Here is a 21,577-nt window from a genome sequence, read left to right as displayed (position 1 = left end):
GACATTGTTTGGCGCAGGAAGTGGAGCTAATGCCTCATGGTAACAGACATCCTCAGTAACAATGTGAAAAAAAAAGTTTGTTGTCTCGGGGGGAATCGGGAGATCACAAGAGCCTTAAAAAGTTGGTTCCAAAATAAACATTGTAGTATTTTTGAGTACACCCCTTATATCCTACACTGCAATACAATCCCCAAAAAAGGGAATGGTTTTGCATCTGGTGGCCATCATTTTGTTCAAATGAAATTATACAATGTACATCAGTAAAGATTTTCAACTTGAATAATTCGTTCATCAAGATCAATAACTAAATAACTCAAATCTAAGAAAACACAAATGCAACTAAATATATAGAGATTTAATGTTTTGAAGTAAAATATTTTCTGAATCGTTTATTCAGGAGTATAAAAGTTGCTGATATGTCCATGAAAGGCTCATATCAGCCAACTGATAACTCTGTGATTAAATGCCAACTTAATGAAGGTCTGTGACGTTAAATGGTTAATGTCTGTGAGAGGCTCATATCAACCAAAGATTATCAGCCAACTGATAAATTGGTCATGTTCTAAAACACTCACTTTAGTCACAATATGACAGTAGTGAAACAAGCAGTGAAACAATTGCTTGTTTCACTACTGTCTAAGTGAAGATTTTCTCTTTCAAATGTGCATTTATAAATATGTTCTTCTTATTTTCTAGATAAAACAACTCACTGACACATCTGAGGAAAAAACAATCTAAATTAATAAAGAATCTTAAATTACAGCCCTAATCCTGATTATGCGGTTTTATGTCACAGCATTAATTTAGGACTATTAATATGTTCAATTAATAAGCTCAAACAACAACAAATCACTGAAATATCCTGTCTGATCTAGTCGAAGCCAATCAGCTGGCGAGGTCCTCGACTGTCACATAACAGCGTCAAAACCAGCGGAGAACTACACAGCAGCAACAGCAAAGAGACGACAAAAACCGTTCACACTCTTATTACCGGGACTGTAAGAAGACAGCAGCATTTATTATTAATACTGCCGTGAATAGACTACAGGAGATGGTTTTCCTATATTCACTAATACAGCCAGGGGACCATTATGAGAGTAGTAAATGATATGACAAAAGTTTTTGCTGGAACAGAAATCGGTCCAGAGCGAGCGCTGGCAGAATAAGAGGTCTCACAGAGAGCTCATTAGTGCGACTCGGTCAACGCATGAAGTATTAAAAGTGCAATGGATGTGCGCTCCGGCAGCAGTGATGTGGCAGCTACCTCTCTGTCTACTAACGACTCATCCACTCTTGTATTCAGGGATTCCCATGAGCATTTTTTTCTCCAAGATTTTTTTGAAGAACCTTGACTTTCAAGCTCTCGTGGATATTTGAGTGAATCGCGAGGCAATCATTAGCATCATAATACTGTGCAGCACACACACACACACACACACACACACACACACACACACACACACACACACACACACACACACACACACACACACACACACACACACACACACACACACACACACACACACACACACACACACACACACACTAATATGAATCCCAGCAAACCATATCTGCTGAAGAGACACAAAGGAACCACCAGCTCATATTGCCTGGACTGGGCTGAGCTGGAAACAACAGAGCTCATTTGGAAGCTGTAGCCAGAGATGGTCCGATCAAAGCTTTGGTAAAAACCTGCTGAATTCATCCATCAGTCAGCAACAGCCTCCTGCACAAGCCCTCTGTCTCTCTAATGGACGGAGATAAAAGGGGAGTACACATGTGGCGATGTGCATTACATCGCATCAAAAACATGGTGGCACTTTCACAACAACGTGTTGTTGTGAAAGTGCCACCATATTATTCTAGAAAACATGGGTTGTGCAACATCACCAGCTGAACATAACCAAGCTGTTGATGCTGAGCACGGTGGTGTGTGTGTGTGTGTGTGTGTGTGTGTGTGTGTGTGTGTGTGTATTTAAGCAGGACAGGTTCTCTAATATTTGACAACATTTTATGTCTCCTCTAAAATACCACCAATTAAATATTTTGGGATATCTTTCCTTCACCAGGATGTTTTTTTTTTTAAATTAGTCACATTAAACACTCTCTGCTGTGTAAAAGGTTATGGAAGTGTCGATCTTATTTGCACATAAAGAAGAAAAAACTACAACCTTCACTCAGGAGCTAAAATCCGTCTTTAACCCTGACATACTGTTCGGGTCAAACTTGACAGGCAGAGACAGGCACCTGCGGGTCTTTGAAAGGTCATGTGGAATTCTCTCAACAGTGAAACAGCATAGGAGTGTGCACATAAGGAACAGAAGTCATACAGAGGTCAGAGGGTCAAGAGGGTACAGAGAAGCAATGTAACTAAATAATCTAAAAATTTGAATATATTCTGAGCTAACAGAGATCAAAAGAGGGGTTGGGGGGGGTCATAAGATAATAGAGGTAAGTGAGCTGCCATTTCAGTGACTGAGCTTATGGCAGCAAGACAAACTGTGCAAGAGGCCCTAGATCTGATCTCCCAAGATGAGGACGCAGATAGTGATTTGGAGGAGGAGGAGGAGGAAGACTACAGCCCCTCTGATGAAGAGGACTCTGAGGGAGAGGAGCAGGCAGCGGGGGAGACAGTTACGTCAGTTGGTCCTCACTTCCACATCAAGTTGCAGGCGGGTTTAAATGGTTATATAATAAATCCCCAACAGTTTTTGCCATTCTCACTTCCAATCAAATATATTTGAATCATTGTGGCTGTTATGTTTTCATGTCGTGTGTAAGACAGAACATGATTATTGAGCGATAGTAGATGTTTTTCTCCAACAAGTGGTGTAAAACCTAAAGAAATACACTTTCCTTGCTCTCTGAAACATTAATTAAGGATCAATCATCCATTTATTAATGTCATATAGGCTATTTATACATTCTACATAGATCTGTAGTTCAAAATTCAGTAGGGACACTTATTATGATGTATTAACAGTATGTTAGGGTTTAACATAAAACAAATAACAACACTTATCGTGGTAATTATCAGAATCGTTAGATATATAATTCTGGGTTACATTAAGCAGCCCCTCGGTCACATTATTCCAATGAAACCCTTCAGAATAACAAAGATCTTGCAGCTACAGATGCTCTTATTGTGAAGCGTGTGAGTCTTGATGGATGGTCTCCAGAGGGAGGGTGGGAGCGAAACGGGACGCGGCCCTCTCAGGTGAGGACGCCTGGTTCCAAACCGCTGTGAGGAAGTTATAACAACTAAGTCCCAACAAAAAACAAACAACTTTTCCCAAACAACAGCAGGAAAAAAGTGAAAAACCCTCACAAGTCACAGTTTGCAGCGGAGGCCTCAGAACACAGGAAGCAGCGCTGCGACTAGGCGCGCCTCTATTCCCACACACACACTCTCACACACACACTCGCTCCTCTTCCTCACAAAAGACTGACATTCCTTGATTTGTGTTTCATGCAAACGAGCCACGTTGCAGATAAACTCTCCCTCGGCTCCATGAGGAAGATTCTCCGCCATGTTCCCCTCCACATTCAGCCGCTCTCACTCTTCTCCTCCAACAACAACAACAGCAGCAGCAGCAGCAGCGGCGGCGGCTTCTTCCCAAACTTGTTCAGCCTCGGAGCTACGAGCTAACGATGGAGCGTGGAAGTTTTTCTCACGTACCGACACCGTACTTCTCCTTCTTCGTGGGCACCCAGCGAGACATCCTCCGCGTCGGGGCTTCCTCCGTGTCGCCCGCGGGCAAAAGGTCCAGATGTGACCCCCTTCGCCGTGAAAATGTCCTCCCTCTCCCTCTCTCGCTCTTTTTCTCACTTTTCTCTGAGCTTGGAGGAGCAACCCCGGGCAGCCATTTTCCTCCAGTGACAGGACGCTCCGCAAGGGGGAGGAAGGGGACGCAAGTTTTTATTCAGCCTCACACACACACACACACACACACGCGCGCGCGCGCACACACACACACCGAGAGGAAACTACACAACTGATACAAAAGTTTTACAATGGTGATCAACTTAGGTTTCACTTAATACACAGCAGCAATTTACTTCTATAATCACATTTAAGTCTAATGAAGTGTAAACTGAGGCGTCGCATTCATACAAGATAAACTCTTCATTCACTATTTCAAATATATAAATGTTTTTAAGGCTGCAATTACTTTTAAATCAAAACAATATAATGTGCAGAATGTGCATATTTATAAGGCAAACTCAAGACCTAACTTTTTTATCTGGCTATTGATTTATTTATTTATATATATATATATATATATATATATATATATATATATATATACATCATAGACTGTATTTACTTAATTATCTATATCTTATTATTTTCATTATTATTTCATTCTTTTTTGATTAATTAGTATCATTATAATTCACAACTTTTATTATTTTTTCATTGTAACTTTTCCTTACAATTCTCAGTTTTTTCTCACCCTTGTTTGTTCACCTGCCTTCGGTGTTCCCTCATTTCAAATTAAAAAAACATTTGTTTACTTTTGAATTACTTTTGTTCTATAAAGCACTTTGTCTTACATTGTTTGTATGAAAAGTGATCTACATATGAAGTCGTATTGATTGGTTAGTTGATAGCTTGATCGATTGATTGAAAACATTATTTGATTGGGTTTTATTCTGTCATCTAATCTATAAAATAGTTGCAATACTTACACAAAAACCCAGATTCAATGGAGATTAGGATTAATGTATAGATAACTGTATAGATAATAATTAGATATACTAGTCACACTAATTGCACTAATTGGTAAACACAGTGTAAGAATGTCTGCATATAATGCATAAGATGGACTTTGACTATGGTGCATGAAGTTTTTGTTGTTTTTTATACTTTTTTTTGTCTTTCAAATAGCACACAGCGCTTCATCTTATCTCCATATCACACTTGTTTGATATTATGAAACAAAAATGAATTTCCCAGACATGTGTCTATTTCCCCTTTATATATATCACCACGTGGTAAAACACACACGACCATGAGAGATGGTTCTTGAGACGGTCTCGCAGGCCACAGAATTAGAGCTCATGTGCTCTGTGTCCACTTCCTTCCTGTTCAATGAAGTTAGCCAGTTACCCTGAGCTGCAGTGACATACCAAGAATCATTTCTCAGAACTGCAGGTGGTTAATAAAAGACATCGGGGGGGGGGCACACCCCTGGTCTACACTGTCTTTTTCAATCGGCTCATCTTTATTCGTCTGCCTCGCACCAATGCTTCATACCCTGTTGCTGCATCCCACATTTTAGAGAAGTCTCTCAAACTTTTGACCCCATGCCCTCTCATGCTCTCACTCCCCCCCCCCCCCCCCCCACCCCCCCACCCCCCACACTTGTCGTGTTGAAACACTGCCAGCAGAGGGCGATGCTGCTTTCAAACTCATAATAAAGAAGCTACTTGTTTTGAGCTTCACTTTTAGATGGGTTTTCTGATTTGTTTTGATGTTATCTCTCCGGCACAGCAGACAAAAAGATGCAAATTGATTTACATCACTGCGTAATGTGTCTGCGTGTGTCTCCTCATCTTGATAAGGTGTCTTAAAAGAGATCACAGCGATTGCTATTTATAATATCTGTCATATGTGTTTTTAAATGACATTTACTAAATGTTATTCCACCGAGTGGGACTGAAGTTGCATTGAGAGGATTCTGGGGACTGTTGATCCACTGAGAAACACTGAAATTCATTAAACATCAAAGCAGCTGCCATTTCTTTTTTGTTGATGTGTTACTGCCTCTAAATAAAATCCGAAGCATGAGCCTCCCTCCAGCTTTGAGCGCATTTCCTCTCTCTTGCCTTCACTCATGCATTGTGGGACATCATGTGGGTCACAGTTACTTATCTAAGAGGACACTGGCCCATTTTTAAGGCAAGTCACATGGCTGGAATAGAGAACCTCATCATCAGCCACAAGCCACGAGATCACAAGGAGGAGCAGAAATGGGGGGTTTCAACAAAGGCGATATCTGAAGTAGTAAGTGAGTCATGGAATAACATGGATAATCTGCTCATTAGTGACGCTCTATCATTTCTAAGGATGCCTGAGTGTCAGAGACTTTCATCCCCTCTTTGCATGATGTGCGTGACTTGCATAAACCCAAAATTAGACATTTTTAAGAATTAAAATGATGAATATTAACGAAGCTCTTTGTTTAAATGTTACGTCAGGCGTTGCATCAACAAGTGTTTGCCCACCCCTCTGTCTCCTTCTATCTCCCTCCCTGTATTGGAAGTTCAGCCCTTGCACTCAGTAACTCTTTTGTTCGCCGTAGCATCCCTCACATCGCTATATGCCTGACTGGAGACAGTACTCACCAGCACCTAGTTTCTATCAAGACAGAGAGTGTTTACTTCCTTTCACACTAAGGACTCAAGCAAGTGGAAAAGGATAGTTTGGCAGTAACTGGTAAGTGATATCAGCAACACTGTGGAGTGATAACAGCAAGAAATTCTAGTTTCCTATATGGCTGATAATACTTTTCACGCTTATCTCTATATTGTATTATTATAAATATTTATAAACTCTACTCTGATACCTTAACAGATCTGAAACAAAGATGAGCTCCAGCACTCATGTTGCTACTAATTCCTCACAGTGCATTTCTGGAAAGCGTCATACTAAGGAGTCCAGTTGAGCCAGGCGATTCTCATTAATACCTCCACTGTTAAGGGCTTTTATTGAGCGCTGAAACTTGAGAGCAGTGAGTGGTTATCTGAGCTCCAGAGGGATGTCTCTCCGGAGGCCAGCTGCCAACCTACGAAGAGCGCCGGGCTGGAGGAAGTCAGGAGATGAGTCCTGCTGGGAGAGCTTGATATCAGAAGGGGAGTATTTGGCCCATGTTTCTCGCCCCCCATGCACACGTCGGCGGCCCCAGAGTGCCATCGAAGGACGCCAGCTGGACGGCTGGCTGGAGCACCTCCAGATGATGCAGAGCGACCCCCTCAGAGCCCCAGTTCACGATCATGTTCCAGTTTTCAATGCTCGGACAACATCCATGGCAACGCTCGACAGAGAGCAGGCGGGACGTACCTGGAGGCCTCGGGGGACTCCATCTTACAGCAGGGCTTCATCTTCATGCGGAAGTCCCAGTCTGTGTGAGAGTTCACTGGGGAGCCAGGAGTCCCTCCGAACTGGTGTTTTCCCTTCTCCCGAGCGCAGGGGAAGCTGTGAGAGAGTTCATATCATGCAGGCCCCGAGGAAGGAGCAGGCTCAGCTCAGTTATGTTGCTCCAGTCAAAATTGGGTGGCTGCCAATCCAAAGAAGAGTGATGATGGTGGCTGATGCTTGCCAAAACCAAAATCAGCTTTTGGACCCCGCTGCTGGCCAGGTAAAACACAATGTCTGACAAATCCTGAGCATGTATTCAGAACGTTTTCCAACAGAGCATTTTCTGATTCCACAGTTTTTGGAATTATTTAGTTTTTTTATTTGGATAAACAACCCAGTTCATTTCGGCAGTGTCAGGTTTCTATCTCGTATGGAAGAAATACTTTTGACCAGTGATACATTTTCTCTTATAGAAACCTTGTTAAACTACTTTTGTGTATGCTCCTTAGAATTGGCCCTTCATAAAACAGGCCTTTGCAAAAACCGTGGACTGATTTAACTTGGATTAGGCTCTGACATCCTCTCAGGCTGTGCAATTGTGATCCTTACACGTTTATTGAGACAGTGTAAGCTCTGCAAGTCTGTAATAAAAGCACTATGTGATTGAGGGGATGGTGCATATAGTGTCAGGTAAAGCAGACTAACACACACAGTGCCACTGAGAGCCATTTGTAGACGAGTCTCAGTTACCGAGGGAGCCCTGGCATCCTTAAAAACAGCTTACTCTGCAGGAACTCCACACATTCTCCAAAAAAAGGTTTATGACTCATTTGGAGCCGTGGTGGCAGAGATTGAGCTTTGTGCCCTGAGAGGATGCAACGCAATGTACGGAGAAAACTCAATGGGCGTATTACCCAGTGAACTAACAATATGACTTCCAAATCGATAACTTCCTGCGCTGTACTGGAGATTTCGGCTGAACGGATGCACAAAGCACACCCCTTCCCTTGTGACTCTGAAAATGTGTTGAGATTTGCTTTGGATTTTCACCACGGTATAGCTTCAGCTAATGGATCATTTTTTTTATGGTTACTTGTTCTAAGAAATTAAGAGAAAGGGTTTTATGAAAAATTATGAAAATACACTTTCTTAGAGCTCTTTGAGACGATCGTTGTCTGCAGGCTAAATATGGAGCTGCTGGTTAGCTTAGCTTAACGGAAGGAATGGAAACAAGGATAAACCCTAATGTTACGCTTTTGTTTTTATAAATCAGATGAATTATGAATGAATTGGTGAACTTTGAAGGTGATGGATATGTTCTGTTATGGGAACAGAGACAGTCTACATCTGTCCCTGTTTTTTGGTCTTTACCTAACATGAGAGTGATATCGATTGTCTCATCTAACTCTTGGGAAGAGGGTGACGCAGTCTGTTCCAAAAAATGTCAAAACTGTCCCTTTAAAACTATTTAAAAAAAAATTAAACTTTTTTAGATCAAGTAATACCAATGCAAAGGTACATCCTATAATAGGCCTTTCCTTTTTCTACAGTTAAAACTGAAACAAGCCATCACTCCAACTTTTCAGAAGAATCGAACTTCACCCAAGGTGCAGGGTAAGTACTGACCCGCGATTAGTATATGTCACTTTACAGCTGCTTGTTTAGCCCCTGAGTTTTAAACTGAAGATACCCTCATACTTCCAACAAATGCACAAACATGCAAGTGTGATCATTATGTAAGAGATCTACCTTAAAGCCATACAAAACTAAATTAAAAGTAACTAAACCTTCCCAGAAAAACACAAAGGTTGCATTTCGGTTGATGTTGAGTGCCTGATCAGCGCTAGAACAAATATGGCCGCGGGGTAACTGCAGGGGCCGGGTTTCGCCCGAGGGGGAACAGGAGGCTTTACTTGCCTCTAATCCGCTCCTTCCAGCGGCGTCGCCACCCGTCCTCTTTCAGATGCTCCACACCGACTGTCTGGATAATCACCTTATAATCACTAAACAAAGTCAATTTCAAGTACAACTGATCCCGACTGTTGTGCCATTGTATTCTGGCAGGATTGCAGGTTGAGGAAATGGGCTCTATTAGGCCTGAAACGCTGACAGAGAGCGAATGCGAGGGGAGGAAAAGCGGGAGGGAAAAGATGCAGACTGATTGGAGAAGGTGCCCCGTTAATGTTTGAACACAGCCACCCCACACTCCCCGAGTTTGATCTGAGGCTTGATCTTTCAGCCTTGTCCTTGTTTATACATAGATTATCCTGGCAAGGCTGTGGCAGCTCGCAGAAATCAAAGCAATCCATCCATGGTGGCAAGAAACTTTGATAGAAAATGTAAGTGCTTTCAAGAAGTCTTAGTTTGAAGCCACATGTACAGACTCCCTAGAGTCAATAGTTTAGGTAAGATTGTTTTCTTCCGATCCTTATGAGCAATAACTGTAAACGTCTGTTCACCCATCGCATATCGATGAATAACTGATATAAAAGCAACTTTGGCTTTGCATTTGACGCACAATCTCCATTATAAATCTCTCTCTCTCCAGTCAATCGGATGGGGGATAAATATTAATACTTTCAGATACTTCACAGTGAATAATGATGCTCTGCAGGTGCATGTAAACACCACGGCTGAAATCCCTGCAATTAGCAAAAGAGAAAAATATCAACGAGAAATAAAAAAAACTCTTCTGCACAGGACTGCTTCAAAAATCTTGTTTTGATGCTAGTTGCTTTCGCTCAGCCGTCAGCGCACAATTCCCCATCTGAAACCAAATGAAACTTTCAGAAATTCCAACAACCACAATTGACTCAGTTACACTCCAGCGAACAAATTAAACCCCCCCCCATTCTCAATCTTTTTCTCTCTCCTTCTGGTTATAGCTGACAATTCTTGTGAAAGTAGTTTTAATCAGACTTGTGCTTTCATCACAGGCACTTTGTGGCCTCTCCGCCTCCATAAAAGTTATGTTTAACAAACTTAAAATAGGCAAATGATAATTAAACCGAGTCCTCTGCTCCAAGGGCCTTCATGTTCTGACACGCAGGCCAATTTTCACTCTGCTCACACTTACTATTTAGATAAAACTCATGAGGATGAGGAATTGAGTGGTTGGGTGGGGACATGAAAAGGTGTTTGCCATAGAGCCTTGCTTCTTTACTTTCCTCTGGGATATTAAGTTCAGCTGTTGTTTCAAACGATTATGTTTTGCTAAGCCAGTGGCGGTAAGCCGAGAAGCCCACAAGCTGAGATGAGACATAAAGTGATGACAGACAATGTGTCAGGAGTCACATCCATTTTTATTTTTTTTTCCAGCTGTAATCACATTTACAGAGTGGTGCAATTTTTGCCTCATCTCTTGTTTTGTCCCTTGAAAAGAAAAAAGAAAAAGGCACCATGGATTATCTGCACTGCATCCCAAAAAAGAGAGCCCGTCGCCATGGTAACAAGAGCAGGTGGAAATGCAGCCAGACAGGCAGCCGGGGTGGCTACAGAGCATCAGTCAGGGCTGAGAGGCAGACCAGTCAAGTCGCTCCTCCGTCTCCTGAGGAAACAGAGAAGTGGCTCTGAGGTGGTGGTGGTGGTGCTGGTGGTGGTGCTGGGTTCACTTTACTCTGCCAGCGTCAATTATTGACAGTGTCAACATTGTCATACAGTCAGAGGGAGGCCTGTTTGGCGTGTGTGTGTGTGTTATTGTGTGTGTTTGTGCGTGTGTGTGTGTGACAGAGAGCACGTCTTGTTTGAAATGTGACAGTGGGTCATTTGTTTTGCCCTGATACACAGATGGAGAGGTAGAGGGAACTCACGCTGGTACGAGTCCTTTAGGTGTGAAGACGTCGCAGCAGACAGCTGATCAAGGCTCTCGTGTTAATAAACAGGTAACTTATTACACTTATGAAACTATATAGATAAAGTTAAATGTTATTATTGTTACAGTGCTGGTACTTTTTTAACATTGAGCTTAGGATAAACAAAGATATGAGACAATAAAATAGCTCAGTATCATTATGCATATCAGTTGGTCTGTGTTAGTTAGGGAGTGCGTAGTATGCATGCCTGTATTGTGATGTGAAATATGTCTTCTAATCCTAATATTGTGCCTCTATTGTGCTTCCTGATTTAATTTATATATATATATACAGTATATATATATAGTTTACATTCATAAAATCTGAAGGGGAGAACATTATGAGGATGAGCTGACCCATAGAGGAAACACTTTTCAGATTGCTGGGTTTAAGTTAAGGAAATACCATGGATCTTAAAAGAGTGGCTATTAAATTAAAGACACAAATAGCAGGTCAAACAGGTTCCTTAAATGTTGCCCCTTTGGAATGAAAACAAAAAAGAAACTGTCTGACGGCAGAGACGTCTTTGTTTTCTGGATCATCACAGATCACAGAGCTTCTGTGCTCTTTGAAATGTGTTCCCTGCCTCATGTGCCTACAGGAATACAAAATGAGCAAGAAGTTGTGCAGATCACAAACAAAATATATTATACAAGATTTAACTCTAATCTGCTGCCTTGATTTTTCACTGTCTAATTGCTGTAAGTTTTGGTGCAATGGACAAAATCGTAAAGTATTTTAGTTATTCGAAGGTTTGATTTGTGAAAATATTTGCTTGGTGGTTTACAGTGGGGAATCTGTAGAATAAATAAATAGTTTTTTCTATCTCTTCTGGGTAAATTGCTTGTTGTTATCAGCTACCAGACCTAAAGGTGTTTTTGGTCAGAGCTGTGATGAGACATAAACACCTTCTCACATGCAAGTAATAAATGCTCAGATCTCATACTCATGCTTCCAAATGATTGATTGCTGGCATGGTTTATGCAACTTTGATAAATTGAGGTATCTAGTGGGGTCACCCTCGAAACCCCTGCTGGCAATTACAACAGGGGCGAATCTGTGTTTATCCACAAAACACCATCAGGATCCTTCACCCCCCCAGGACCTAGAATCTTAGCCTTTTTTTTTTTGCATCTCACTTTCTACCGAGGCATAGAGTCTCATTGTTATTCTGGGAGGGATAAGTCACGCTGTGTGCAAGCTTCGCCTGCTGCTACTTCTTTTGCTACTGGGGCAGTCACTGTGTCAAGCATGGGAAGAGTCATCTGACTAAAGAATAAACAGCAAAGCCCTGAAGAAAGACAGCTGACCCGCTGCTGAAATGTAGCATTAGAGGGATGTCATTATGTCAATATCTCATGAGGTTGTGCTTTTTCTGTATTTGCAGCTTGTAAACAGCAGCTCAAATTGGCAAGTGAATGTTTTTATCGTGTTGATTAATCTCAAAGACGTTTAGCACAAGACATAATGTGGTTGGTGGATTTTGTGCGCAATTAAGGACCTTTATCAGATTCAATCTTTTTTTATCCACATGCTATAGGTGCCAGAAAAACAGGGCCGTCCTCCTAACGAAGGGAGCCGACCATTGGGCTGGCAGGCTCTGAGGCGAGGCTGGAATACTGTCAGGGCGTCAGCTTTCCCTGGATACAGTCGCTCCATCGAGCTCCCCTCAGGGACCAGCTCAGATCCCAACGGGAAGTCCCCCCCGATGAAAACAACCAGCGTACAGCCCCTCAAGTATTCTCCTCTGCATCGAACGACTTCCAGTGAACCCTGCAGACCGCAAACTCTCACGCAAGGGACAAACAGCGCAGAGACATACAAGCCCCATACTTCTTCGCATAGGACAAACAGTGTTCAGCCAATAAGGGCAACAGCCCCACTGCTCAGATCCAACAGCAGCTCGCAGCCCGCACACATCCAGACGAGCTCTGCTGTGACCACACTCATCCCTCAGAACAAAGCTGGCTTCTCCTCCATCACCATATCCTCCAGGAAAGTGAGCAGATCTTCCAGTCTGCCCAGCTCCAGTCGCTCTTCCCTGTCTGGTTCTCCGCCCCCAACCCACCAGCCCATGGATCCCAACTCCAGGCATTTCACAGTGCAGAGGCAGGCCACCATAGTCAAAGTGACGGAGCAGAGGGTGATGTCCAGCCCTGCCCCAAGCACAAGAAGTGTAGGTACGCCACCAGCGAGCCAGGGTTTGGACACAGTGGTCCAGAGAAGAAAGGCTACCATCATCAAAGTGACAGAGCACAGGGAGAGCTACCATCCAGCCAAGGTGGGGTCTGCAGCGAGGCTCCCAGGGTACAGACACAGCTACACAGAGGGAGTGTACCAGGACAGCAACACATGGGATCAGGGAAACCATTCACAGCACACGGCAGGGCCTTCGTATCGCCATGTGGAGTCCACAAAGAAGCCAAACCCCTCTTTAGCACCAAATCCAGCCACTTCAGATCCAGAGAAAAATGGTGGAACTCTACACCGGTCAACACTGAGCCTTTTTGTGAGCAGCCCTCCTGCCATAGCATCGCCCGCTCCCTCAGAGATTTCCCCGAAAGCTGTTGGACAGAGATCGGGCAGGCCGCGCAGACCACTGAGCTGCTATGGCAATGTGTTCGGACACACCGAGCCAAGCAGGGAGAATGTGACCCAGCCGCCTGCCAGGAAATTGAGCTTTGGGCTTCCACAAGAGACCGGTACCAACCCTGTGAACCACAACAGTTGTTTCATCAGCCCCGGAATGGCAGCCAGAGAAGCGGGTCAGCTAGTGGCGCACACCTTCACGCCAAAGAGAAGCGAGGACGAAAGAGTGGCAGCACCGGAGGCTGCATCGAAGACAGCGTCCCCCTGTCTGACTCTCATCCAGGCCCCTGGTAGGTTCCTCTCGCACTCTTCTTGTCAGCACACACAGGCTCCCTTTGTCTCTAATCTCCATTTTCAAAGGACTGTATTGTCTAAATATTCACTTCCTTTGTGCCATTTGTGTGTTCTGGCTTGAAGTTATTAGACACGCTGCAGCACTCTGTGGCTGAGCCCTCAGGTTTGATATTGTTTTTCACCTTTCATGCCTTATTGATAGGCGTTGTTAGATTTGTATTGAGATGATTCATTGCGTGATTCCTTTATCTGCGGACGCGAGTGCAAGTGACACTCACGCCGGAGATCCTTGCTGATGTCAAATAACATCCTCGAGACACAGAGGCCCCATCAGCACCTACAGATGCTTTCTCACTCTTTATATTTTCCCACGCATCTCTTTGCATGCATTATCTTCTCCAGTACCGCTTCTCACTGGCAGCGCAGGGGAGGCAGAGAAATCACAAACGGCTAAACACAGTGGAAATAAAGTATTAGGACGTGTTGGAATATATTTTGACCTGCGATGCAGCTTTCGCATGTGGTTTTCTTTGTTTGGGGGGAAATAACATTGTGGGGATTCAACTTTGGTCACAGAGTTGAAATCCAGTCTTTTTACTCCAGGGAATTTATTTTCCAGTGATGGCTTGACTTGGTAAGAAAGGGAATAAACATATTTCCCAAAATATCAAACCCTATTCTTCTGAAGTTAATGTAAGTCTCTACTGAAGGACTGCATAGATGTTTGTGTCTGTGTGTGTATGTGTGTGTGTGCATATACGTGTACATGTATGTATGTTAGTGTGTATATATATGTGTATATGTATGTATGTGTGTATTTTTGTAGCCTATATATGTATGTATGAGTATATGTATGTTCCTTATGTATAAATGTGTAATTATACGGTATATGTATGAATGTGTGTGTGGGTGTGTGTGTGCGTGTGCGTGTGCGTGTGCGTTTGTGTGTGTGTGTGTGTGTGTGTGTGTGTGTGTGTGTGTGTGTGTGTGTGAGAGTAAGTAGATTTGTATTAGTAGTAGCAGTAGAAAAGTAAATATAGGTAAAACAGTCATCTGCTGAATATTCAGGGGAAGTAACAATATGAGGAGAGAAAGAGAGAGAGTTTTCTGCTGAGCGAGTGTTTCTTCATTCACGACGTCTTTCCTCCGTGTGACATTATTAATTATTCCTTAATCACATTCATTAAGAGTATCATCAATTAATTACCAAGGCCTGAGGCAACATCATTTAAATTCAATGTTTGATAGAGTCAGCCTCCAAAATGAGGCAGGACCTTATGTAACAGTGTTTAAATCAGTTGGCGGCTGACACAGGCCAATTGGGTGGCTTCTTGTGGTGGGTCAATAGAAGCAGAGGCGGATCTAGGATTTTTCTGCATAAGGGGTCATAAGGGGACTTCAATTTGAACAGAGGCAGAAATTACATGTCCAAAATCTGTGCATAATTCCTGATTCAGTAAAGTGCACATTTAAGTCACTCCTTGTTTACAGTTTGCTCTTTAGCTTCGAGCAAAGCAACGCATCATTGAGGTTTTGAAAATTGTTCCTTGTTCAAGCACATTGTGAACTCTGAAAAAAACTTTCTTGACAAACTTTCATATTAGTTATTAGTATATATAGGAAGTGGCTCATTTATTGAAAATGACTACTGCCAGGAAAGGGGTATTTCAGGGGCCAATCAGATATCAGTAGGGGCCAGTGCCCCCCTGATCCGGCCCCTGGATCAGCCCCTGGTTATAGCGTCCAGGGTCACTGTTTTTACTCCCTCTTCAGTTACATCAAATATCTCTTGTGTTTCAGATCCCCACTCACATCAGTCTCCAGAGGAAGTGCTCGCACTCAACGCAGCGGCCGTCATAGCAAACATCAAACTCCAAAGACAACTCAGCAAGAAGAAAACACCAAATGGAATTCCTGCGAAGGACTCCGCGCCATCACTCCAGGGAAATACAGGTATTATTACTTCTCTCTTCCCATCATACATAATCAGAATCTTCTCATGTTGCAAAACATTGATCTTTTTTGGAATCAACTCAAAATGTTGCAAGTGCAACGCTTTGCTTTCAGGGCTTTAATCTTTGATTAAATCAATAGTGATACAGTGAAATTCCTCGGCTCTTGCATACTGCGCCTGCTTGGTTCATTCCAAGATGTAATATGTCATGGCAGGCCCAGAGGGCTGTTGAGCAACTGTGCGTTGCAGAGTCTGGCACGTGGAGCCAAACCAGGTGTAAATGAGACAAAGACAAATCAGATTTTCTCTTCCTTTGTATTAACAGAGACAAGTATGAAGACACATCCCGATCGAAGCCCTGTCCAGCGTCACAATACGCCTCAGGCTGCTGTTGTTCCACTGAGCGTTGACCATGAGACGTCACGTAGAGCTGTTTCTCTACAGGTGAGTTTTGAGACAATAAAACAACGAAACAAAAGGATCGAGGCTTTAATCTCCAAACGAGAATGTTAAGGGAATACATATATATACAAACTAGAATGGTGCTCAGTAGAGTGCATACCTCCGCCAAGGCCCAACAGTCTCCTTATGAAACCACATTTAAATTCATTGGATCCAGATGAATTATTCTCTGGGAAATCAACTGAAATGTGGAAGAAAAACACCCAATTTCACTTTGTTAAAGAAAGTGAAAGAAGTTTCCTGGATCCACACTGAAACTTTTTGGATTTTAGTCGTTATACTATTGTTGTAGCAAAAACATTTGTGCCTTGAAATTCCTCTGCCATGGGGATGCTGTATCGATAAGTATGTCTCTGGTTTTGTCAGGAAGCGCTGCAGAGGTCCAGACCCGACTTCATCCGCCGATCCCAAGGCCGACTGCATGAGCTGGAGCGAAGGTCGCAGGAGAGGAAGAAGAGGGCGGGTTCGGTCAACAGTCGATCAGGTGTCGCTAACAGGCAGAGAAGCGCCCACAGTGTCCAGTCCACCTCTGTGAAAGGTATAGTGAACCAGCAGCCACCCTCACCCACTGTACCGCCCATAGAGCCTGTGCAGCTGCAGGGACTATTTACCACACACACAGATTCAGAAAAATACATCAATCTCGTCTTCTAGGTGGAGCTATGACGAAAAATACAATAAATACTTGAAGTTAGATAAGAGACAAATGGCTTTAGTGCATATTCAATATACTCCAGTGCTTCTCTATTGATTAACGATATTTCAGAATGATTGTCAGCGCCGGGTCTCGGTGGAAATAACTACAGTGACCTTCAAAATGTCATTTAAGTCTCGATGCAGTGTTTCAGTCTGAAGAGATTCCCACTCAGAGTCCTGAGCTTAATTTAGACCATGAAGAGTTTGAAGACGTGTGACAGAGATTTCGTAGCGCTCTCTGCCCTCTAGTGGCTGAAATGGGACAAACGCACAAGTAGGTCAAAGTCAGCTGGGAAAGTGACAGATTCAGACAAGGTCAGACCCACACGATAATAGATGATGACACCCTTTACTTGTATTAATATTCAGGGGAACTGATACAAAATGATACTTTATAAAAATGGTGTTATTCTTTCTAGAGATTCCAATCTGATCCTTTGTTTTCTTTAAGAGTGGAAACTGTCAGTGTCTTCAAACACCAGAAAACAATACAGCCGTCACTTTGAGCCTTCAACTCATTCAGCGTGTGTGTGTGTGTGTGTGTGTGTGTGTGTGTGTGTGTGTGTGTGTGTGTGTGTGTGTGTGTGTGTGTGTGTGTGTGTGTGTGTGTGTGTGTGTGTGTGTGTGTGTGTGTGCGTGTGTGTGTGTGTCCAGATAACCCCGTCAAACCCAGAGATAGAGTCATTACCGGGAAAGAGACGCATCTCGGATCCAAGCGGTGAGTCCCATCTCAATCTCTGACCTCGTCGTGCTGTCAGACGCTTCCTCTCTTCAGCAAGTTTCAGCATGTGAGGGCAGAGCCTGTATCCCTGACAAAATACGCTGCTCTTTTTGTCTCCTACCAAGACTTTTGCTATGTGATTACATTTGTTTTCCTTCTTCCTTTCACTCGTTTACTTTCCTTCCCGGAAGAGCCACCTATTGATTAAGAATATAGTGTTGTGGAATAGTGTTATGGAAAGCGAATGACTGTATCCCACCATTAAAAAAAGCACTCACATGCATCTATAAAAGGTCTTTTTAAAGGACTTGTTGTTCTTTTTTTAAGTGTCACTGTTCTCACACAGCCTCTCACACCCAAACTGTTTCTGTTACAGCAGGTTTGCAGAGGTGAAGAGAAAAAAGGATGAAGAGAAGAACAGGGAGGTGTGTTTGACCAACAGACAGCGGGTGGAACTTTTCAAAAAGGTAATAGTGAAAAAAGGTCCTGTAGTTTTTTTTCTGTTATCCTGCTAAGGTCAGAAAGTGCAAGACCACTACACCACAATCTTGCTCTACTGAAATGACTGAAACAACATGAGCAGGTTCATTCTTCTTCTATCACAACAACTCACAGCAGGAGAAGTAACTGACTCTTATGCGCCAGTGGTCATCACTTCATATTTAATCATCGTTCCTGCCTATCAGGCTTTTTTTCTCCTGACGTTATTTAGACACATGAGCAGAAATGATGCCCTGAATCAGCAAATACATGAAAAATAAGCGACCAAGTGAAAACAGCTCGCCACAGTTTAAAAAAGTCGGCTCTGTACTTCCCCCGAGATGCTGAATGGAAAATTAATTGTGTATATGACCCACAGGCAATTGGGCGAGTAATCACACACCTTTCTCCTACAAGCCCAATTAAACCCTGAAAAGGGTGAAACATTTTGCAATAATGACCGCCACTAAAGGGCTGCAGTAATAATGCAGCTTTTCCTCTCTTCACAGCAGCGCAGCCGCTGAAAATAATGGCTTGAAATTGCCCACCAGCTCTGGTCTGGTTAATTGAAAAGGCTGTTAACGAGCTGGAAGCACGGGCCTGAACTTAGATGACTCTTGCATGTGGTGGAGGGGATGATGGTGCATTTGTTTCTTCTGTTGAAGTCGGCTTAAATAATAATATCCAACGGAACCTTGTGTTTGATCTCTGGCTTACAGGCATTGATTAGTGTCTTTACCTGCTGTCATAATCCTTTGATTCAACAAATTTGGGTATATACAGTTTTGTATCAGTATATATTTTTAATTGTTTCTCCACCGTATATTCAAGATCTTAATCAAAGTCACACAATCCTCACAGTAAATAAATTAAAAAAATAAATAGATAGATTATTTTCTAAATAGGTATACAAATAAAAAATAAACTGTAAAGGTCTGTTGTTTTTATGGTTTATATACAATTTTTACATTGTTCTTTAAGATTGAAAGGATTTTGAGTTCATCCTTGCTGTTACTTTTTTATTCCACCAGAGGTCGCTGTTTACAAACTTTTGCTGTTTTCTTGCACCTCTCCCCAGCAGAGTGATGAGAAGCTCAAAAGATAAAATAACACTTCTGTTTTCATCAAGTGAAGTGGGTGTGTGTGCGTTTTTTGGAATTTTTTATTCTATGCTAAATAGTTATCAGTTTTATTCGCCAAAGTAATTGCACTCGGTCGCACTCCCCCCCCCACACACACACACACACCCTACACGCTCTCGCTCATTATGTCGAGAAACTGTGAACAGTCGGCCTCATTGTGCAGAGAGTATGAGGCATGTGTCCCCCGGGGAACAAAAGGCCCTTCAGTGGCGAGGGCTACGGTGCGGTGCCACCATTCAGCCGAGCCGCAGACAGACACGGCTGCTCCACCCACGCTGCTGCTGTGGCAGATAACACAGGGGGGAGATGGGCCCCTGCCAGAGGGCCCGGCAGGCCCTGAAAGAGGAGCTGGAAACCTGAAGAGTGTGGGTGACGAGGACTGTGATTCACATCCGAGGCTTGAAGATCACGCGTGTGTGTGTGTGTGTGTGTGTTTGTCTGAATTTCAAGGGCTTTCTGTGTAACCTACACCCATCATTCTGCCCCTGCTTGTTTTAGTAATCGGACTATTCCTGTTTTTTCTTTTTTCAGAAACTGTTGGATCAGATCCTCCAAAGGAACAACAGCTGAACGACGGATGGGGACGATGGCTCCGCTGCAGCGTTGTGTGACAGACTGAAGACTTGAACTTTGCCTTTTAACTGAGCTGAATATGAGTTTGAATATCAATGTCGGCCTCGATATCACTCGAGCCTCATCTCGGCTTTAGCCCCTGTTTGTTTCTCTCCTTCGTCGATACAGAGTTGATACAGAGATCAACATCTGTTTTTTCTTTCTGGAAAATAAGAGAAATCTTTCGAAAAACTAGAAGGTCATCTAACAACAATTGCTGCTGTTTTGCTGGGTGTTTTTTTTTCACAACTCCCAAAGACTCTTCTGTCCCAAAATATTATGCTCTCAGATGCACCATAACAAAATCCTTTTTTCTTGTTGCAACAGTACTTTACGCTCCACAACAAAAGATGTTTGGCAGAAGTTGCATATCTCCTTGCTCATTTGAATAGATAAATACCTAATGATACATTTTCAAATGGTTGTTTTTTATGCAGGAGGTTTAAAGGGTCTTGTGATTTTCTAAAAATACCTTCAAAACAGTGTTAAGTGTTGTTAAACTGACTTTCGGGGTGCAGATTTCCATCCTCGCCATCCTTAGGAATGGAATAACATGTGAACATGGTCCAGATGAGTGTATGAAAGCATGTGTCCCCACTCTGCTCTGCCTGGAATCAAACGTCACACTAACACTGATGAACAAACCGACTGATCCCACTTTGATGTCACATCCACAGCAAAGTAATTCACCAGCGTTATCTTGTTTTTCCCTTGATTGCAAATCGCCATTCTCTGCAGAATACTTAGTGTAATGGGACGCAGAGGAACCTCTCGCCGCACGATAAAGCACTGATGTCCTCACGCATGCACGCAGCCACTTTCACATGATCTCATGTGATGCGAGGAAGTGATATGAGACAAAATAATTCATTGTGCACGGCTGTCCCTTCCAGGACAGTCTTCAACCGTCCTCATTATGCAACCAATAGGCAGACAGATGCCTGAAGTGGGCCCTGCTGTCAATAGTGCCAGCTATTAGCAGTAAGATGGAGGAATGTGACCCCTTCTCACTGGGAAATGCCCCGTTAATGGACAGTGGTGATTTGAAAGGAGCTTTTGTCCCGTGATGGACCGCGGACCTGCCACCGCAGATTTAGATTTGTGTGTTTTGATCCAAAGCGTATGTGGTGCTCGACAACATGATGGAGCTGGCCATAAATCAAGAATGAGACCTATGAATATTTATTTTTTCGGGGGAGCGACAGACAACACAGCAGATGCTCTTCTTCATCACTCATTGCTGTTATTTGACTCATTAGCCTTTAAGTTGCAGCTCTATCACAGTCCAGCTGTTTCATCCGTCTAAATTTGCGCTGATGTCTCGGAGAAGACAGACGACTGCTAACTACTATTTTTGTAAACCTTACTTCACATCAGTGCCTGTCAATGTGTGGGTGTATTTGGACAGTTGGAGTCTATTAATAACAGCAGAAAAAAAGACAATTTATGAACTGTGGATGCTGCTTAAAATGTTATTTACTGTTTATTGTTTTCTCTATTTAAAGATATAATAGCTAAGTAGTCTACCCACTGGTGACCAAAAGTTGGTTTTACTGTGAAATGCGATACCTACATTACTGAATTATTTATACTTCAACTATGTATTTTCTATTTTAATCAAATTATATGTATTTTATATGTGAGTCGTGTTTGAATCTTGTTTGTTCAACTTACAGTAGCACCATGCAT

General features: G+C 42.9%; 2 protein-coding genes across 6 annotated transcripts in view; one reads left to right on the top strand and one right to left on the bottom strand.

Moving 5' to 3' along the window:
* Window positions 1-3,890, bottom strand: part of dock1 (dedicator of cytokinesis 1) — a 172,045-nt gene extending 168,155 nt beyond the window's left edge. For 3 of the 4 annotated variants that reach the window (XM_034569985.1, XM_034569987.1, XM_034569986.1), the window contains exon 1: window positions 3,683-3,881. In XM_034569985.1, coding sequence (XP_034425876.1) covers window positions 3,683-3,725 — 43 coding nt within the window. In that variant the 5' untranslated portion in view covers window positions 3,726-3,881. Of the gene's footprint in view, window positions 1-3,682 lie in introns of all 4 variants that reach the window. The other variant, XM_034569988.1, reaches the window with a different exon arrangement.
* Window positions 3,891-6,218: 2,328 nt separating this feature from the next.
* Window positions 6,219-21,531, top strand: c19h10orf90 (chromosome 19 C10orf90 homolog). 2 transcript variants are annotated; one of them, XM_034570862.1, is made up of 11 exons: window positions 6,219-6,445; window positions 6,584-7,367; window positions 8,638-8,701; window positions 10,874-10,968; window positions 12,479-13,817; window positions 15,622-15,774; window positions 16,101-16,219; window positions 16,604-16,775; window positions 17,588-17,651; window positions 18,034-18,121; window positions 19,808-21,531. In XM_034570862.1, exons 2-11 carry the CDS (start codon window positions 6,768-6,770, stop codon window positions 19,844-19,846), a joined length of 2,733 nt encoding a protein of 910 aa, XP_034426753.1. In that variant the 5' UTR covers window positions 6,219-6,445; window positions 6,584-6,767; the 3' UTR covers window positions 19,847-21,531. The 2 variants fall into 2 exon arrangements, with proteins under 2 accessions (XP_034426753.1, XP_034426752.1); XM_034570861.1 differs by having other exon boundaries at window positions 18,031-18,121.
* The last annotated feature ends 46 nt before the right edge of the window (window positions 21,532-21,577 follow it).

This window comes from Hippoglossus hippoglossus, chromosome 19 (assembly GCF_009819705.1).
Source record: "Hippoglossus hippoglossus isolate fHipHip1 chromosome 19, fHipHip1.pri, whole genome shotgun sequence".
Lineage (NCBI taxonomy): Eukaryota > Metazoa > Chordata > Actinopteri > Pleuronectiformes > Pleuronectidae > Hippoglossus > Hippoglossus hippoglossus.
Note: the sequence above shows the minus strand (reverse complement) of the source record. Positions and strands in the feature narration are given on the sequence as shown.

Bases quoted from the DNA above. Each gene is read 5' to 3' on its own strand.
- c19h10orf90 (XM_034570861.1), top strand. From the start codon at position 6,768: ATGTCTCTCCGGAGGCCAGCTGCCAACCTACGAAGAGCGCCGGGCTGG. The intron at 7,368-8,637 runs GTAAAACACAAT...CTTTTTCTACAG, and splicing joins TGGACCCCGCTGCTGGCCAG to TTAAAACTGAAACAAGCCAT. The intron at 15,775-16,100 runs GTATTATTACTT...TTGTATTAACAG, and splicing joins ATCACTCCAGGGAAATACAG to AGACAAGTATGAAGACACAT.